The 19902-nt window shown below is 46.1% G+C and overlaps 2 protein-coding genes across 2 annotated transcripts; both read right to left on the bottom strand.

The window, feature by feature from the left end:
- Nucleotides 1–302: 302 nt before the first annotated feature.
- On the bottom strand, nucleotides 303–5315 carry LOC130489079 (metallothionein-like). Its single transcript, XM_056862788.1, has 3 exons — nucleotides 5277–5315; nucleotides 1497–1562; nucleotides 303–401 (listed from the first exon to the last, which is right to left on the bottom strand). The coding sequence occupies exons 1-3, from the start codon at nucleotides 5305–5307 to the stop codon at nucleotides 307–309; spliced, it is 192 nt and encodes a 63-aa protein (XP_056718766.1). The 5' UTR covers nucleotides 5308–5315; the 3' UTR covers nucleotides 303–306.
- Nucleotides 5316–15654: 10339 nt separating this feature from the next.
- LOC130489050 (metallothionein-1-like) lies at nucleotides 15655–19462 on the bottom strand. Its single transcript, XM_056862756.1, has 3 exons — nucleotides 19404–19462; nucleotides 18129–18194; nucleotides 15655–15899 (listed from the first exon to the last, which is right to left on the bottom strand). The coding sequence occupies exons 1-3, from the start codon at nucleotides 19432–19434 to the stop codon at nucleotides 15805–15807; spliced, it is 192 nt and encodes a 63-aa protein (XP_056718734.1). The 5' UTR covers nucleotides 19435–19462; the 3' UTR covers nucleotides 15655–15804.
- Between the last annotated feature and the right edge of the window lie 440 nt (nucleotides 19463–19902).

The raw sequence follows: 19902 nt of genomic DNA on the forward strand, positions 1-19902 counted from the left end.
CTTGCTGCATATGTACATGGGACACTAGAACGGTTAGGTATCAAAAAGTCTAATCCAAAAGCCATCCGTTGGATATAATATTTGAACAACTGCAGACTCTCACTGTGAGTAGTCCAGCAACCATGAGCATTATTTTTTAAACACAGACAACTTGAAAATGAGTACAAACAGGCTTCTTTCGTGTCAAATCACAGCTTTTATTTTCCTTTCCCCTGCCCCAGCAGGCAAAACAGGTACAAAATACTCATTGTGGTCAAACAGTCATCTTTTTGACCGTACAGAATATTTACAAAGAACAGTGCATTTTTAGTTGCAACAGCTGCATTTACTCGACAGCGGCTCTTTGCAGATGCAGCCCTTGGCACAGTTGCTGCAGCCAGATGGGCAACAGGAACAGCAGCCTAGAAGAGTCCAAACATAAGTAGTTTAGGGCAGGGATTATGGATATTTCAAGAGTTAAGAGCCCAGCAGTTTAACTGATTCAAGACAAAGGTCTTTTATGCATGGCTGTTCACTCGCCATCACCATCTTTGTGTGGAGGGGCTATGGCTCAGTGGTAGAGCATCTGCCTGATATACAGAAGGTCTCCGTTTCAATCCCCGGCATCTCCAGTTAAAGGAACCAGGCAAGTAGGTGATGTGAAAGACCTCAGCCTGAGACCCTGGAGAGCCACTGCTGGTCTCAGTAGACAATACTGACTTTGATGGACCAAGGGTCTGATTCAGTATAAGGCAGCTTCATGTGATTATGCATGCCCGTCTCTGAAAACACGGGCAAACGCAGGGGGAGAGCGAGGCGACTTCTGATGGTTGGAAATGGCATGCACAATCAACACAAAGACTCGAAGTCATAGGAGGGGCGACGGCGAGTGAGCCATGCAAAAAAAAACCAAAGAATCTACTGCAGCGATCCCCAATGTGGCACCTATAGGCACGTGGCACCCATTGACTGGTTCCCCAACACACCTTTGGTGGTGGTGGGGGGGGGGGAAGTGCCATCCCTCATGGGGTTTTCAAGGTGAGAGATGTTCAGAGGTGGTTTTCCATTGCCTGCCTCTGCATAGCAACCCTAGAATTCCTTGGTGGGCTCCCATCAAACTACTAACCAGGCCAACCCTGCTTAGCTTCCAAGGTTAGGCTAGCCTGGGACCTCCAGATCAGGGCAACACCCCTTTGCACCTGCCTTACTGGCAAGGAGCCAGCCCTGGCTTTCCTCAGCACCCTACAGCAGCCATATAATGCACCCGATCCCAAAATTCTTGATGCTGTATTGGATGAGACAATTCATTTCCTGACCCTTCTGTGCTGGTGTAGTGGTTAGAGTGTCAGACTAGGATCTGAGACCTCTCAGTTTGAATTTCCACTCTGTCGTAGAAGCTTGCTGGGTGACCTTGAGCCAATCACACCCACCCAGCCTAAGCTACCTCACAGGATTGTCATGAGGATAAAATGGCAGAGGGGAGAAAGACGGGAATAAAGGAAGTAAAATACACTCACTTTTTTGGCAGGAAGTACATTTGCAATTTTTGCATTTGCAGGAACCAGCACAGGTGCAAGAACCACCTGGAGGAAAAAGGAGGAAAACATAAGCCACACAGTGCTAAGCAAAAAAAAATAAAAAAAATTAAGTCACACATAAGGGTTGTCAGCTGCCTGGAGAAGAGTGTCCTGTCTCTTTAAGAGAGATTTAATTAATGCAAAAGGGCAGCCAACGCTTTTCGCAGCAGACAAGTAAATTACACCCCATGCAACCTCTATTAAAGAGACAGGATCTTTTACCTCTTGGCAAGACTAATTATGCAACTGGCACTTGAATGAAAATGGTTTGCAATAAGGCCATTTTGCCAGTATCACTGCACAGGAAGAGTGTGGGTTAGAACTCCTTGGCCTTGGATCCATTTTCTGAAATTCCTCCCCAACAGCTACAGAGAAATGACCAAAGAGCAGAAACCTTTAGAGTTAACAGCTGCACAGATATAATCAGAATAGTCTGGGGCCATCGTGAGCCAGTAGGGTTGACTTCTAAGTAAAAAAAAATGTACAGACTTGGTTCTTAAGTGTTTTTTCTAGTTGAAAGCTAGTCCAGGCAACAGGATTCCCCCCCCCCCCGCCACAACTCCTTGAATTATTTCCTCCCCAAAGTCCCCTTCCTCTTGTAAAGCCACAAATTAAGATGTAATCCGGTATCTGATTACAACTTCATCTTGAAGTAATAAAGGTTTACACCATGCTGTTTAACCACGTAGAAGTATAGGGAAAAGCTGCATTCTTAAATTATTTGTGGGAGATTATAACAGCAGTTGAGAGTGACCAGCAACCTTGTAAAAGTGGATCCCACATATTAGTTGTGGTGAAAGATGCCAAAAGCCTCTCAAAGTAGATGGAGCCCCTAAAAATACTAGTATTTTCAATACTTAGCCTAGGCTACAATTCTAAGCACACTTACTAAAGAGTAAGGCTCATTTCCTCATTGGACTTACATGTTTATTTAATTCATTTATTCCCCACCTTTCTCCCCAATGGGAGCCCAAGGCAATTTACAACATTCTCCCCCATGTTATCGTCACAACAACCCTGCAATGTAGGTTAGGCTGAGAGTGTGCGGCTGGCCCAAGGGTCACCCAGCAAGCTCCCATGGCACAAGTGGGGATTCAAACATGGGTCTCTCCGATACTAGTCTGATATTCATGACCAGAACACCACACTGGGCCTCGTGCAGCATGGCCTTCCATTAATAATAATAAAAAAGGTACATGAATGGAGAATGAAGTAGGAGAAGAGATGGGGGAGAATAAAGAGCTCTGTGAAGATTGCTCCTGCTCCCCTTAGCAGGGATTGTACTTTCTATCCTGAACCGTAGTGGTTGAAATAGATATTAATAACCAAACATTGCCCTGACCTGGATAGCCCAGGCTAACCCGACTCATCAGATCTTAAAAGCTAAGCAGGGTTAACCCTGGCAGGTATTTGGATGGGAGACCTCCAAGGAATATGAGGGTATTTTTGGGGAGGGGTGGTGGCTCAGTGATAGAGCATCTGAGTGGCATGCAGAGGGTCCTAGGTTCAATCCCTGGCATCTTCCATTAAAAGGACTAGGCAAGTAGGTGATGTGAAAGACCTCTGCCTGAGACCCTGGAGAGTCGCTGCCAGCTTGAATAGACAGCCCTGACTTTGATGGACCCAGGGTCTGATTCAGTATAAGGCAGCTTCATGCGTTCACCATTAGCAAAGTATCTTAGATGGATGAACACACAAAGCTGCTTTTTACATGGCCAAACTGTTAGCCTCTCCAAGTCAGTATTGTCTACTCTGATGGGCAGCAGCTCTCCAAAGGGAGGCCCTTTTCTTTACCTACCTCCTGGTCCTTTCAACTGGCAAAGCTGAGGGTGGAATTCAGGACCGTCTCCACACAAAGCAGATGCTTTACCATTGAGAAACGGCCCCAGGTTACCAAAAGAAGAACTCTTCCACTAAATAACTATCACAAGCTTAAGAACAATTACTTAGAAGCACATGCCATGGAGTTCTAAGAGGCACTGTGGAGCAGTGGTTCAAGTGTTAGAACTAGCTCTGGAAAGACCCAGGTTCAAATTCCCACTGAAGAAAGCGGAGAAGAAGAAAATATTGTTCCACTTTGGGCCCCAATTGGGCCAAAAAGTGAGGTATAAATTAATAGCTTGCCATATACTGGGTACCTGTAAGCTATTTATTATTTCAGCCTAGCCTACCTCACAGGGCTGTTATGAGGATGAAATGGTGTCAGAGAGGATGACGAACCAAATACACCATCCTGAGCGCCTTGTAGTGTAGAATAAAAAGACACTAAATGAATAAGCATGGGACTTCACAGCCTAATCCTAAGTATTTAGAGGAGGGACTGTGGCTCAGTGGTAGAGCATCTGTGTGGCATGCAGAAGGTCCCAGGTTCAATCCCTGGCATCTCCAGTTAAAGAGACTAGGCAAGTAGGTGATGTGAAAGACCCCTGCCTGAGGCCCTGGAGAGCTGCTTCCTGTCAGAGTAGACAGTACTGACTTGGATGGACCAAGGGTCTGATTCAGTAGAAGGCAACTTCATGTGTTCAAAGATGTGTCCTTGGGAGCCAACCCCACAGAACTCAACAAGACATTGGCTGTTGTGTGTGTGTGTGTGTAAAGTGCCTTCAAGTCGAAGCTGACTTATGGCGACCCCTTTTTGGGGTTTTCATGGCAAGAGACTATCAGAGGTGGTTTGCCAGTGCCTTCCTCTGCACAGCAACCCTGGTATTCCTTGGTGGTCCCCCATCCAAACACTAACCAGGGCTGACCCTGCTTAGCTTCTGAGATCCGACGAGATCAGGCTAGCCTGGGCCATCCGGGTCATACCGCACTAGGTATTCCCAGCAATGTATCAAGAGTTTGTAAACATTATAAAAAACATCGCTTTAAAAGGGTTTTTGGATACTACGGCTAAAAAATGGTTGGAAGACGTCTTCACAGCAAAAGAGGCCAAACAAAGTGCGAACAGTATTTTTTATAACGTTTCCACACTCTTAATACATCGCTGGGAATACTCCTAGGCCGGGTGCGGGAAAACGCCATCAAACCGAAGGCTCCTAAAACAAAAGTTCAAAGCACCACTTCAATGAGAAAGAGAAACACACTAGTGAGAAAGGGAACATACTAGTGAGTAGAAAAGGGCACGAGTCCAGTAGCACCTTAAAGACTAACAAAAATATTTTCTGGCCGGGTATGAGCTTTCGTGAGCCACAGCTCACTTCTTCAGATTGTGCACATTCTAGCTGTATCTGAAGAAGTGAGCTGTGGCTCACGAAAGCTCCTACCCTACCAGAAAATATTTTTGTTAGTCTTTAAGGTGCTACTGGACTCTTCGAAGAAGTGAGCTGTGGCTCACGAAAGCTCATACCCTTAAGGTGCTACTGGACCCTTCGAAGAAGTGAGCTGTGGCTCACAAAAGCTCATACCCTACCAGAAAGTATTTGTGTTAGTCTTTAAGGTGTTACTGGACTCTTCTTTAAGGTGCTACTGGACTCTTCGAAGTGAGCTGTGGCTCACGAAAGCTCATACCCTACCAGAAAGTATTTGTGTTAGTCTTTAAGGTGCTACTGGACTCTTCGAAGTGAGCTGCGGCTCACGAAAGCTCCTACCCTACCGGAAAATATTCTTGCTAGTCTTTCAGGTGCTACTGGACTCTTGCCCTTTTCTACTACTGCATACAGACCAACACGGCTACCCACTGTGAATTATACTAGCGAGTGAATGAAAGGGAAAGAAACTCACCAGCAGCGCAGGGGCAGTCCTGAGGATCCATCACGCTCAGAGGCTTCTCGCAGTCGACACCAGCGGCTTGGGACGCAAGATCAAAGCGGCGCGATCAGCTGTTGCGCCCCAAGCCGCTCCGCTCCGCCTTTATAGCCGCCGGGGAGCTGGCGCGCGAGTGCAAAGCGCCTCCGGGCAGCCTCCTCCTCCTGCTGCCTGCGCACGAGCCGCAGGGCGAAGGGTGCAAAGCGCTCGCCCCCTCCCCTCCTTCACCCCCGTGTGCATTCGCACGTCCTTGACCCGCGATCCGGTCTCTCCCTGCCTCTTTCTCAACGGTTGGGACTACGTGCAGATTTTGCCTCTTACACGCCCCCCCCCCAACCCTTACCCCCCACACCCCGGAGCGTGGCGCGATCCGGTCGCCGGAGTCGCGTGCAAATGTTTTCCTAGCGAGTGCCGCATCATCCCTTGTCCCCAGGGCCGAATTAAGACCTTTAGAGGCCCCGAGAGCCGACAAGATTTTGGTGCCCCCAGATAAATGCCACTCAAAGTACGACCAATAATAAACCATCAAAGAAAAATGCAATTTTCAAAATGAAACAAAACTTGCAGTAAGATGGTAAGATGGGAAATAATGTTTATTTTTGTCGAAGGCTTTCACAGTCAGAGTTCATTGGTTGTTGTAGGTTATCCAGGCTGTGTGCCCGTGGTCTTGGTATTTTCTTTCCTGACGTTTCGCCAGCAACTGTGGCAGGCCATCAGTGTTACTCCTCTGAAGATGCCTGCCACAGCTGCTGGCGAAACGTCAGGAAAGAAAATACCAAGACCACAGTCACACAGCCTGGATAACCTACAAGAACCAGTGTTTATTTTTGTATGCTTCCGCTTTTTGGTATACTTCCCCTGGTGAGCAGCTATGTGATTCAGGATGCTGGACTAGATAGACCATGGGTTGATCCAGCTGGGCACCGCTTACACTCTGTAGGGATTTACTTCCTGCATCTTGCCTTAGTGATAAATATTGGGTTTTGCTTCTAAGTATGCATCGGCCTTAAGGGTGCCTAAGCAGCCCTTTGGACTTCCGTGGATTTAGGTACCCCAAACACTGACCAGGAGCAGAACATTCAGTTACATCCATAAAACGGCCAAGTTGCTTTCCTCAATAGATCAAGTTTGTTGCCTACATACTGGAGTGTTCTTGTCAACTCAATCCCATTTGCCTTTGTGAATCTGGTAATTTTGCCTACTTTATACTGAGTTTTGAAATTCAGAATGTTTCAGAATTCAGGACTGATATGTGTGCAATGCATTTTTTAAATGCGATTAAAAAAATGCAACCAGTTTGCAAGACCTGAGCAAGGCTGTCATTGCTGGGATGTTTTGGAGGTCATTAATTCATATGGCTGCCATAGGTTGGGAGCAGCTTGATAGCACATAACGCACACACAGGTGTGAAATGAACCCTCCACTTCTTAGTAGGATAAACAACAATTAAGTCCCCCTCCAAGCTCTAAACAAAACTTCAATATTACATAAAAACTTTTCTCACCAACAGTCTGTAAAACAGAATTATTTTATCCTGTCCACTGTTGTGATGTATAGTGCGCGGTTGTACAAGCTCAGTACAGCAGGTAGTATCTTGCACTTGGAGGGCTGAATATAATTTGGTGTAAATCTCTGCAGAAACCAAATGGGCTCAGGATTTGAATTTATTTGCAGACTCGTGGCCGAGTCCTTCAATCAGAGCCTGTGTATGTGGGAACTATGTATCCCACTCCCCCCTTGCCTAGGATAGGGGGGAGAGATTGAAAACCAAAGATAAAGCTCCCAAATTAAACCCCATTAAAATAATTTACAAAAGGAATGAAACCGTGCTGCCCAGCAATGGGTTCTGTGGGACGGGATTGGTTGCTAAAGGTTTGGGATATAAACTCGGTACAGCACGTAGTACCATGCACTTGGTTGACAGAATATCATTTGAGGGTGAGACTGGCTCCATGACATGGGTTTAGGAATACTAGTAATAGGAATACTAGTAATATAGAAGAGGGCTGGGAATCATAGAGTTGGAAGGGACCCCCAGGGTGTCCAACCCCCTGCACAATGCAGGGTACCTAGTATGATGTGTGTGTGTGTGTGTGTGTAAAGTGCCGTCAAGTGGCAGCCGACTTATGGCGACCCCTTTTTGGGGGTTTTCATGGCAAGCGACTAATAGAGGTGTAATAGTATCTTCCTCTGCACAGCAACCCTGGTATTCCTTGGTGGTCTCCCATCCAAATACTAACCAGGGCTGACCCTGCTTAGCTTCTGGGATCTGACGAGATCAGGCTAGCCTGGGCCATCCAGGTCAGGGCTCTAGTATGATACTGGAATAAGAATTACTACACTGTGAATTAAGTGGTCAGACACTGGATTTACAAATTGATTCTAGTTTATTGGGATATGCTATATGATGTATTGTGTTACCAATTTTTTAAAAAGGAACCCTACGGAGGACGGAGCCTCAGTGGCTCATCTGTAAAAGGGGATTCACATAGGATCAAAACAAAAAGTCGCCTGCCACACTCGAAATCAACTGAAGTTTATGGGGATAACTCAGTGGGTAGCCGTGTTAGTCTGTCTGCAGTAGTAGAAAAGGGCAAGAGTCCAGTATCACCTTAAAGACTTAACAAAGATATTTTCTGGCAGGGTGTGAGCTTTCGTGAGCCAGAGCTCACTTCTTCAGATACAGCTAGAATGTGAATCCATCTGTTTTTAAGTCACTGGTTCCCTACCAGGGGTCCGTGGACCCCCAGGGGTCCGCGAGAACTAAATTAAGGCCCGCAAAACAAAGTTCTAAACCCATAATAAATTAATATTTTCAATTAAAAGTTCTCTATTATAAAAATATATATTCAAATATTATTCTAAGTTTAATGTTTAACTAACAGTTATGATTAAAGTTTATTTTCAAATTCTTGGAATTTTTATTTTGAACCTTGGGGCCCCTGCACCGAACAAAAAAGTCCTAGTGGTCCCTGGTCAAAAAAAGGTTGGGAACCACTGCTTTAAGTAGAGGAGTCTGAATTCACTCTCCTCTACTTAAAGACAGAAGGATCCACATTCTAGCTGTATCTGAAGAAGTGAGCTGTGGCTCACGAAAGCTCCTACCCTACCAGAAAATATTTTTGTTAGTCTTTAAGGTGCTACTGGACTCTTGCCCTTTTCTACCACTGAAGTGAATGGGCTTTGAGTCTGTCTGGGATTGCCGCCTGCCTGTCCACGATTATGCTGCCGGTGACTCGATCTGCGTTGCTTTCGGGACGGTCATCGTTGCCCAGCCCCAGGCGGAGAGAGTGAAAACTTGCAGCAAATATGCAGCAATAAGGGAGTTTTGGTTGTTAGATTAAAAGAGGACATGGAGTCGAGCGCAGCCGCCCCACCGAGGAACGCTATGTCCTCGGCCCGCCTTCGTACGCGCTGCCAGGAGGGTCTTTTACGGACCCCCGCCCAGCAAAGCCACGCAGGGGGCCGTCTGCAAAAACCTCCCCCCCTTCGATAGGGGCCCATCCCGTTGCCCAACGTCTGGGGCGGTGTGCAAACACAAGCCCCTCCCCTAGCACGGGGCAAACCAAGCACTCATCCTTACGCGCGCCCCAGCCCTTCCCATTGCGCAGTGTGCAAGCGCCTTGTGTCTGTGTTTGCAGCCGCGCCTTCCGGGAAACCGACGGTGCTGAGTCAATGGTGACTCAGCGGTTATTTGAAGAAAGGCACGCGGGAGCGAGGGGGGGGGTAATTTGGTGTTCCTTACTTCCGAGGAAACAGGCTTCAGTCCTTCCTGCGTACCTCTAATCCAGTGCCTTTTTGCTCCATTCCCTCCTTTCACCCTTTTGTTCAGAATATAATTTCCCCCCTTCCCGAAATAGTCTTAACTCAAAAGCGAACAGTAGTAGAAAAGGGCAAGAGTCCAGTAGCACCTTAAAGACTAACAGAAATATTTTCTGGCAGGGTATGAGCTTTCGTGAGCCATGGCTCACTTCTTCAGATACAGCTAGAATGTGAATCCATCTGTCTTTAAGTAGAGGAGAGTGAATTCAGACAAGCATTCGTATGTAAATGTTAACAGTATGTCAATGCGAATACCCTATCGGAAAATATTTTTGTTAGTCTTTAAGGTGCTACTGGACTCTTGCCCTTTTCTACTACTGCAGACAGACTAACACAGCTACCCACTGTGAATTATCTGAAGAAGTGAGCTGTGGCTCACGAAAGCTCATACCCTGCCAGAAAATATTTCTGTTAGTCTTTCAGGTGCTACTGGACTCTTGCTCTTTTCTACTACTGCAGGCAGACTAACACGGCTACCCACTGTGAATTATCGAAATCAAACAAACTACAATTTCACAGATGATACATAATCTACAAGACATCACACTTTGATGAATAATGGTCTTAATCTCCCCCCCAACCCTGAAATTCCCACCCCCGGGGAATTCCCTCCTTGTTGAGAACCCATGCTCTAATCCCATGTGTTTGGGTTTAAGATACACTGAACTCAGTGGGACATTCTTCCGATTAAACATAGAAATGACTCTGCTGCCTAGTTGTACTGCACCCCAAAAAGTCTTTGTGAGGTGGGGGCAAATTGGGGCTTCAGTCTTTTACTAGAAGGTCAGCGAGATTTACTGTTGAATAAACATAGCTGCACAGGCAACAGTCCAGAATGATATTGAGGACAATTTGAAAGCTCTGCACCCCAAAAGAAAGTTTGTACCACCATAGATCAATCACCCCCACATTCGGGGTACTGTGGCCTGGTTTTTATTACAGAAAGCTTCTAAGTAAGTGGCTTTAAGATCGCAGTCTTAACACCAAAGAGGACTTGAGGCAGTTTAAAGACAAATAGATTTATTGAAACAAGCTTTTGTGAAGGTTTGCTCATGAAATTTTTCCTTTAAAAAAACCCTGCAAGACTCCCTTTTGCCTTTTGTGAGGCAGTGCAGGAATGTCTATTGTTAGGTAAGTCCCATTTATTCAAGGGGGCTTTCTCGCAGATAAGTGTTCTTTGGACTGCAGCCCTACAAGGTTACCTCTCTGGACTCGGAAGCCTTTGTGCTGATTTGGGGGAGAGATGGCACAGTGGACACAATTGTGACCCACAGCTGGGCGTAGTGGTTGAGAGCGGCAGACTCTAATCTGGAGAACCAGGTTTGATTCCCCCACTCCTCCACATGAGCGGTGGACTCTAATCTGGTGAACCGGGTTTGTTTCCCCACTCTTACACAAGAAGCCTGCTGGGTGACCTTGGGCTAGTCACACTCTCAGCCCCACCTACCTGGTTGACAGATCGTACCCAAAGAGTGCTAGTTAATGGTTCCTCATCCACTTGGAGAGAAGTGACTAGTGGAGTTCCTCAGGGATCTGTGCTGGGCCCTGTGTTGTTCAAACACTGAACATGAGTCAGCAGTGTGATGTGATAGCTAAAAAGGCAAATGCAGTCTTGGGCTGCATCAACAGAAGTATAGTGTCCAGATCACACGAAGTGATGGTATCACTTTGCTCTGGTTAGACCTCAACTAGAGTACTGTGTTCAGTTTTGGGCACCACAATTTAAGAAAGATGTAGACAAGCTGGAACGTGTCCAGAGGAGGGCAACAAAGATGGTGAGGGGTCTGGAGACCAGGTTCTATGAGGAAAGATTGAAGGGGTATGTTTAGCCTGAAGAGGAGAAGACAGAGGGGATATGATAACCATGTTCAAGTACTTGAGAGGCTGTCATATAGAGGATGGTGCCGAGTTGTTTTCTGTTGCCCAAGAAGGTTGGACCAAAACCAACGGGTTGAAATTAAATCAAAAGAGTTTCTGTCTAGACATTAGGAAGAATTTTCTAACAGAGCGGTTCCTCAGTGGAACAGGCTTCCCCGGGAGGTGGTAAGCACTCCTTCCCTGGAGGTTTTTAAGAAGAGGTTAGATGGCCATCTGTTAGCAGTGCTGATTCTGTGACCTTGGGCAGATGATGAGAAGGAGGGCATCTTGGCCATCTTCTGGTCACTAGGGGTGTGTGTGGGGGGGGGAGGTAGTTGTGAATTTCCTGCATTGTGCAGGGGGTTGGACTTGATGACCCTGGTGGTCCCTTCCAACTCTATGATTCTATACCTCACAAGGTGTCTGTTGTGGGGAGGGGAAGGGAAGGCAATTGTAAGCTGCTTTGAGACTCCTTAAAGGTAGACAAAAAGCAGGGAATAAAAACCATCTCTTCTAGATTAAGAGCACAGGATTGCTCCAGTAACAAGTAACGGTTCACATTGTCCCTCAGCTGTTGTCAGGGTATTCCCCTCTGTGAGGCAAACATGGGATTTCCTGCTGTGTCTTGTAACACTTACATAACCTTACGTTCTAGCCAAGTGCTGGGTTCAAATATCTAGGGCAGAGGTTCCCAAACTGTGCCCAACTGTCCCAAACAAAACATCTAGTGCTCCATGAAGAGATTGGAAAGAAAAATACTACTGTCATTCGGTTTAGTACTATAGGTGCTAGGTGAAAATTAGTGCTCCGTGATGAATTGCTCTCCTGAAAAGTGCTCAAAAAGTTTGGGAACCTCTGATCTAGGGTGTCTTTGTCTCCCACCCAGAAAGCCTGGGGCTTCAATTAAATGTTTTGTTTGGTAGCACACTGTTTGGTAGCACAAAACAAAACTCACATTGTTTGGTAGCACAAAACAAATAATATAATTAAAACTGGGGGTGGGAGATATGACATGAGGAGGGCACTTCAGTTTCTCCCTTTTCTAAACCTTCCCTGTACAAAGGCACCCTGGCTGTTTTAACCTATTCTTTCCCACAGCTGGCCGAAAGATTGAAACACTGAACCAGGGAAACAGCTGGAAAGTGGCATTTGAAGGGGAGAATTACCAGGTGAAGCACCCCCCCTCCCTTGATTTCTACTTACAAACCCTGACCTCATGGCAAGAGAAAAGCCATTGTTTTCTGAACATGCATTCCTCATTGTGATAAAGGTGAAGACACATCAGGAGTTGGGGGCGGGGGAATGGGTGAAGTTAGTTTCCAGTGAGGCCCTGAATTACTTGTTACCTTTTCCATGTGTCCTCCCTGGGTGGAAGGTTTAAGCCCTTTCTCCTTAAAAAAAGGTAGAGAAAGTCAGCATATAAAAAACCCCTCTTCTTCATATGTTCCATGGTCCCAATCCAAATATACCCACTATATACTCTGGAATTTAGTTCCTTTAGGGGGGACTCAGCAAGGCTGTCAAAGATAGGACATTTTGGAGGACATTGATTTATAGGGTTGCCATGAGTCAGAAGCAACTTGACGGCACTTAACACACACACACACACAGCAGATGTCTGACTGAAAGTCCTTTGGTAGACCTGAGGAGAATACATGGAAAATGTAATGTGTAGGGCAGAGCCCCCACAGTCTGGGGATGTATAATTTGGGGCATGTTGCCTCCATGTATTTAATCTTCAATTATCCTGCTTTGGAGCACTTATTGCTAAATCCAGGCTTTGGACTAGGGAACAGGGTATGAGGAACTGCAAATAAGGGGAATCAACTTCTGCCTTATGTTTTAAATCTTCTGCCACAGTTGTATAATATTTTCCAGGGAAATGTAATGCCTTTAAATATTGGCACCTAAATTATGGGAATAGTTGATTGGGGGTGGGTGGGGAAAGTTCTTAGGCTTTTCGGCACAAGCATATAAGATCTTTGACAGTAGCATTCATTCTGTGTATGTTTACTCACAAGCGCTGCCTTTTGACTGGAAATAAAAAGGTGCTATTTGTTTAATTTCACAACTGGTGCTTGCAACTTGTGGCATACTGCTCCCAACAAACCTGAAAAAACACAGTGTTCCTAGGATTAGTTAATGCCTCAACCTTTTCAGTGATGATGACTGGAAATGAAATATGACCCCCCCCCCACCTTCTTTCAAGGTTACATGGTTGAATCATGACCTGACAGGAAAGAATCACAGGGAGAAAGTCTGTTCCTTCCGCTGTTTAGCATTTAGAGTCCTGTCCAAAATGTGCAAGTGTCCTTGATCAGAAGAGGAAAGGAAGTATAAGATGCTGCAATCATGCAGGAAGATGCTGGTGGTCATTTGAATAAATGTGGTAACTTTATTCAGGAGAAAAGAATACAAGAACACAAAGCCTACCAGAATATTTCATACCAGTTCCTCTACTCAGCTTAAGCAGATACATGAGAAAAACCTGGGCTGGAACCACTCCAGATTCTACTATCTACTACTGTCTGCTTTAAGAGGGGAGTGGACATGTTCATGAAGGAGTGGGCTATCCATGGCTACTAGTCAAAATTAATACTATTCTCTCCAGTATCAGAAGAGCATTCCTATAAGATTAGGGGCTGTGGAACACAGGCAGGATGGGTGCTGCTGCAGTCGTCTTGTTTGTGGGCTTCCTAGAGGAACCTGGTTGGCCACTGTGTGAACTGACTGCTGGACTTGATGAGCTTACAATTGCTTCCCCCCCGCCGTGCCCCGCCCCGTTCTCTAGATTAAAGGCTGCTGCTCTTAAGAGAGAAGTCAGCCGGGCCCAATTTGAACAGAATGCCAGTGAGACAAAATAACTCATCCGTGGGACTGCAGTCACACATCATCTCATTTAAACCGTGCTGCTCCCTCTGCATGTGCACACAGGCTGGGTAGATGTGCTGGCACAGTAAGGACATGTAGCTGCTTTGCACAGCTCATTATTCAATATGTGCAAGTTTCACATGGCCCATGGGGCATTCCTTTGGCACCACCAACCTGATGTTTAAATCATGCCCTACATAGTCCGGTAGAGGAGCCCTCAAAGCCTTTGGGGGACCTTAATCAGTCAGACTTCCCTGAAGTTCTGGGAGCGGAGGCATGTCTTGTTCCCAGCATCAGAATTAGGGCTCATGTCATATTGCTGTTTCTGCAGTTAACTTTGAAGATAAATCATTCTTCTCTCCTGTGACTATTTTCCTATTAGTTGACCAATTCAGAGCCATGGCTCATAGAGAGATATAACAAGCACCCTCCTTTGAAGGTAGGCAGCTCTGCTACACCTCTGTAGCAGCAATAATAGCTGCATTGGTTCTCGTAGGTTATCTGGGCTGTGTAACTGTGGTCTTGGTATTTACACAGCCCGGATAACCTACGAGAACCAATGAACTCTGACCGTGAAAGCCTTCGACAATAATAATAGCTGCATCATGCTGTTGTAGCGACGGTGGACAATTATTGGGCCCCTGTGCGTTTGGAGCACTCTGCCTTTGCCCACTACCAGTGACTCACGGAGAGGTAATAGTTAGCCGGCTGCAACAGAGAATGTGAGATTACTCTGGTTAGATGTTTCCCTCAAGATTTCCGTGGGCACAGGTCCATTTTATCTTAGTCGAACATTTCAGATACGCTGATATGCTTAGCCAATATCAAAGCAATTGCTTTCCCTAATTTCTCTTATACCACCCTAATCACCCCTTTTATGGGAAAGAAGTAGAAAAGGGCAAGAGTCCAGTAGCACCTTAAAGACTAACAAAAATATTTTCTGGCAGGGTATGAGCTTTCGTGAGCCACAGCTCACTTCTTCAGATACAGCTAGAATGTGAATCCATCTGTCTTTAAGTAGAGGAGAGTGAATTCAGACAAGCATTAGTATGTAAATGTTAACAGTATATAAATGTGAATAGCAGGCGTGATGGGATTAGGTGTGGTATGCAGAAATGTCAGTGATGTCCAGGGGAGAGATGGGTGTGGAGAAATCAGCATTGGTAATGAGCCATGAATGCAAGGTCTTTATTCAGCCCAGATAAATGCATTGACTTTAGTTTGAATATCAACTGTAATTCAGATTTGAATATCAACTGTAATTCAGAAGTGAGCTGTGGCTCACGAAAGCTCATACCCTACCAGAAAATATTTTTGCTAGTCTTTAAGGTGCTACTGGACTCTTGACCTTTTCTACTACTGCAGACAGACTAACACGGCTACCCAATGTGAATTATCTTCATGGGAAAGAAGGTATTTTAGAGAGGCTGGAGCCTGCCCTAGATGAGATTGAGCAGAGCCCAAGCATAATGATTCTAGACTATACTAATTTACAACATGAGCCCTTTCATGCATGACCCCAACCCAGCCTATACAAAGAATACTATCAATTACAATTTTTAAAAAGTGATATAGATACAGAGAGCTAGTGTGGTGTGGTGGTTAAGAGCAGCAGACTCTAACCGGGAGAACTGGGTTTGTTTCCTCACTCCTTATAGGGCAGTTGCTCTAGTCTCCTTCCCTATTTATGGCCCTAGAGGAAAGATTCACTGGCCTGGTTCATATGTGTAGGTCAGTAAGAAGGGAAAGTTGCACACATAGATTTTAAATATCAAATGAGAGGCATAGTTGCATATATGTACACACACTTCTCTTTATTATTTTCAAGTTGCTTAACTTTTTTTTTACATGTAAATGCTAGAAAACGCACAGGCACATATAGAAATGAACAATAAGGTTACATTCTGGCAGGCAATCAAATATACAGATCATCGCTGGGGTGGCGAGACAACGTTCACTTGCAGCAGCTGCACTTCGTGGCAGGCTGCCCTTTGCAGATGCAGCCCTGGGCACACTTGGTACAGCCAACAGGGCAACAGGAACAGCAACCTGGGGATGGGGAGAGAGAAAGAAAGAAAGACAGGTGAGTGGCGCCAACAAGGATCACAGAACGGAGAGCAAGTTGAACTTCATGTTCCTCCTGGACAGGTACAGCCTGGGGCAAGTGTGGGACTATCTGCAGGATACACACCCTATATATTTTTTTTAAAGGCGACAACAGCTGTGATCTGCCTTGCAGATGTGGTATTAGATCAGATTCAGACACCTTTATTGGCATAGAGTATTAGATCAATCTGTAAGAAACTCTGCCACTCAAGTCACATTTCTGGTTCTCAAAGTCGCATTTCTGGTTCTCAATCTAGCAAAACACAGACAGATAGTAATTTTCTGCACACAAACCTCCTCCGCTGATCTGCTCTCGTTCCTTATCAAGGCCAGATGGAGGAGAGGCAGCATCCGGCCTCCCCTCCATCCCACCTAGAAGAAACTTCAGCAGGCAGCCTTTCCCTGAGGAACTTTTTAATTAAAAAATATTCTGATATTCTCACCCTAGTTCTGTAAGATGCTTAGGAAGCCAGGGTGAGGTTGGGCTAAAAAGAGCAGACAGGCTTCCAGTTTTCAAGGAATACCCTTGCAAAGGCAGCTTGCACCCAAGTAGCCACAGCAGCACTCCAAGCTGCAGCGCATATAGTCTGCAGAGCATTTGGAAGGAGAAGGTGAAAATAACCGGGTACTCTGCGCCTAGGTTTACTTCAGCTGTACAGTTTGCACTGCTGTTTCAGCAGCACGTGTTCCCTTCAACACTTTATACCCAATGATCATGCTATGCTTTATGCCATTAAAGGTTTTGGTATTAGTAATGCCCTACTCATGAAGGACGCTTCAGTGGAAGAGCATCTCTTTATCAGCCCTTTGTCCCCATTTGCTTTTTAAGCAGAGCTGCTTAGAACTACACCAGCTCTTCAAACTGGAGAGTTTGAGAGTATCAAACACATTTCATATATGCTAATTTGCACTTCATATATGCTAACAATGATTCGCCTTGCAAGTTAGCATAATGATACAGCAGCAACAGTTGTCTAAAAGAGTGAGCCAGCATGGTGTAATGGTTAGAGTACTACATTAGGCTCTGGGAGATCCAGGTTTAAATTCCCCCCTCTGCTATGGAAGCTCACTGGATGAATAACCTTGGGCCTAGTCTTACTCCACAGGGTTGTTGAGTTTAAAATGGACCAAAAGAAAATATGCGCACTGCCCTGAATTTCTTGGAGGAAGGGCAGGATAAAAGTGTACTAATTAAATAAGCACATAGCACACTCAAGATTTGCACTAGGGCTTCCCAATTCAAGCTCGAGCACTTTGCCATTCTACCGGCTTCTCTGAGATAAAGTAAGATTTCATTGGTCAATTAGAAACCCTACTTTGCTCAGCATACCTGAAGCTGATATTAAAGCAACTTCAAGCTCCAGTTCTGTACTTAATAGCTAATAGGAATGTAGGGATGCAGAAAGGAGAAAAGTTTGAGAAAGTATGCAAATTACATCCAGATATTCCCTTCCCATCACTTCTCTACTATATAGCTGCCCTTTGTGCTAGACTGTAGGGGGGCAATTGATGTCTCCCTTCGTGTGCAATCACATACACACTGCAGGTACCAACCCAGTAGCGTACCAGTTCAGTTTATGCATGACACACCCTAAGTGAGGTCACTACAGTAACTGCGCACAGAAGTTGCTAACAGACTAAAAAAACCCCCAACCCTTACACAAGTTTAATTGCCATGACCTGGAATGGCCCACGCTAGCCTGATCTCATTAGATCTTGGAAACAATGTAGGGTCAGACCTGGTTTGTACCTGGATGGGAGGTAAAAGTCCCCTGTGCAAGCACCGGGTCATTCCTGACCCATGGGGTGATGTCACATCCCGATGTTTACTAGGCAGACTATGTTTACAGGGTGGTTTGTCAGTGCCTTCCCCAGTCATCTTCCCTTTACCCCCAGCAAGTTGGGTACTCATTTTACCGACCTCAGAAGGATGGAAGGCTGAGTCAACCTTGAGCCGGCTACCTGAAACCAACTTCCATTGAGATCCAACTCAGGTCATGAGCAGAGCTTGGACTGCAGTACTGCAGCTTACTACTCTGTGCTATGGGGCTCTTTCCACTTGGATGGGAGACCACCAAGAAAATCTAGGGTTTCTACGCAGGGGTGTGACTCAACAGCACTTTCCATCACCACCAGTTTAATCAGGCCGAACACCAAAACCCAGAAACTCACTTTTCCTGCACGATTTGCACTTGCAATTTTTGCACTGACAGTTGTTGCCACAGGTGCAGACACCACCTACAGAAGGACAGAGGGGAAAAAGGCATTAAGATCATAGACAACTGAAACATGAGTCTTAGGGTATCACCACCACCACCCATAGCAAAGTAGGTCTGACAGACTTATACAAATGCAGAAAACCAATCCCATTTGTCAGGACAAACAGAAGATAAGCAGAGGGAAAGAGAGAGTAGCAGCTTGCAGTGCTCTGAGCATTCCTGAAAGAATCTAGAACTGGACCAATTGTCTTGGGGCACTTTCACACAGCCCAAATAACCCACTCTCAATTCACTTTGAAGGCGGATTTTACTGTGTGAACTGGCAAAATCCACTTGCAAACGATCGTTAAGGTGCACTGAAAGTGCATTATTTGGGCTGTGTTGGGCTAAGGCAGATGTTGCCAGGTAGATTCTCAAGGGTATGTGAGCCACCTTGAGCCAAGGGGAAAAGCAAGACACGAGTGTTTTAATAAGTAAACAGAAATCAGAGGCAGCAACCTCTGACACACACTATAGCGAGCTCAAGCAGCGTAAATAGCCGAACTCCACACCCTTAACTTACCTTGGAACACCCAGAGAAAAGGAACAAAAATAAGACATCTGAACCAGGGTTTCCCCCCTCCCCCTTTGAGCATCTGCCCTTCCAAACGGTTAGCCCACCAGACAGAGACCGTAAGAGCTCACGCACAAAAGGAAAAGTGGTGCAAATAAATGAAAAGGGCAAGAGTCCAGTAGCACCTTAAAGACTAACAAAAATATTTCTGGTAGGGTATGAGCTCATACCCTACCAGAAAATATTCTTGTTAGTCTTTAAGGTGCTACTGGACTCTTGCCCTTTTCTACTACTGCAGACAGACTAACACGGCTGCGCACTGTGAATTATCTGAAGAAGTGAGCTGTGGCTCACGAAAGCTCATACCCTGCCAGAAAATATTTTTGATAGTCTTTCAGGTGCTACTGGACTCTTGCCAACAAAAATATTTTCTGGTAGGGTATGAGCTCATACTCTACCAGAAAATATTTTTGTTAGTCAGAAAATATTTTTGTTAGTCTTTCAGGTGCTACTGGACTCTTGCCAACAAAAATATTTTCTGGTAGGGTATGAGCTCATACCCTGCCAGAAAATATTCTTGTTAGTCTTTCAGGTGCTACTGGACTCTCGCCCTTTTTCTACGACTGCAGACAGACTAACACGGCCACCCACTGCGAATAAAGGCAGTTCCTTTACCACTAATGCAGGGACAGTCTTGAGCATCCATCCTGGGCTCGTTCCGCTGGGCAGCTCCTGGGGGAAAATCAGACGCGCCGGCTGCGATTGGACCGGGGAGACGCGCCCGTGCGCTATTTATGCCGGCAAGCGGGCGCAAAGCGGCCCCGCCCCGCCGGGCTCCCTGCGCACGGCTCCCTCCGTCCCGATGCCTGGGCGTCCCGGGCCAAGGAGGGGGCGGCGCCCCCAGCGCGCCAATGAGCGATCGATGCGCATCGATGGGCCCGCGCACGCCCCTTTGCACCCCGGCCGCGGGGGGGGGGGGCTCCTCGGGCGCGCTTCCCCGGCCGTGCGCACGGGCTCGGGGAGGGAGGCCCCCCCCCCGAGATCCATCATTATTTCTTGAGGCAAGCCTTGTCTTTTAGGGGCACGTTTGGGATCATTTCCTCTCAGCCAGATTTCTGGTTCTGCTGCAGTATGCTCCATGCGCAAGCACGCTCTTCCATTTTGCCTACTGTGC

This window comes from Euleptes europaea, chromosome 17 (assembly GCF_029931775.1).
Source record: "Euleptes europaea isolate rEulEur1 chromosome 17, rEulEur1.hap1, whole genome shotgun sequence".
Lineage (NCBI taxonomy): Eukaryota > Metazoa > Chordata > Lepidosauria > Squamata > Sphaerodactylidae > Euleptes > Euleptes europaea.

What these genes read in the sequence shown, in the direction of transcription:
- LOC130489050 (XM_056862756.1), bottom strand. Translation starts at nt 19,434, where the DNA reads ATGGATGCTCAAGACTGTCCCTGCATTAGTG. An exon ending in AGACTGTCCCTGCATTAGTG is followed by an intron (nt 18,195 to 19,403) that starts GTAAAGGAACTG and finishes GTCCTTCTGTAG; the next exon opens with GTGGTGTCTGCACCTGTGGC. An exon ending in GTGCAAATCGTGCAGGAAAA is followed by an intron (nt 15,900 to 18,128) that starts GTGAGTTTCTGG and finishes CCCCATCCCCAG; the next exon opens with GTTGCTGTTCCTGTTGCCCT.
- LOC130489079 (XM_056862788.1), bottom strand. Translation starts at nt 5,307, where the DNA reads ATGGATCCTCAGGACTGCCCCTGCGCTGCTG. An exon ending in GGACTGCCCCTGCGCTGCTG is followed by an intron (nt 1,563 to 5,276) that starts GTGAGTTTCTTT and finishes TTTTTCCTCCAG; the next exon opens with GTGGTTCTTGCACCTGTGCT. An exon ending in ATGTACTTCCTGCCAAAAAA is followed by an intron (nt 402 to 1,496) that starts GTGAGTGTATTT and finishes GGACTCTTCTAG; the next exon opens with GCTGCTGTTCCTGTTGCCCA.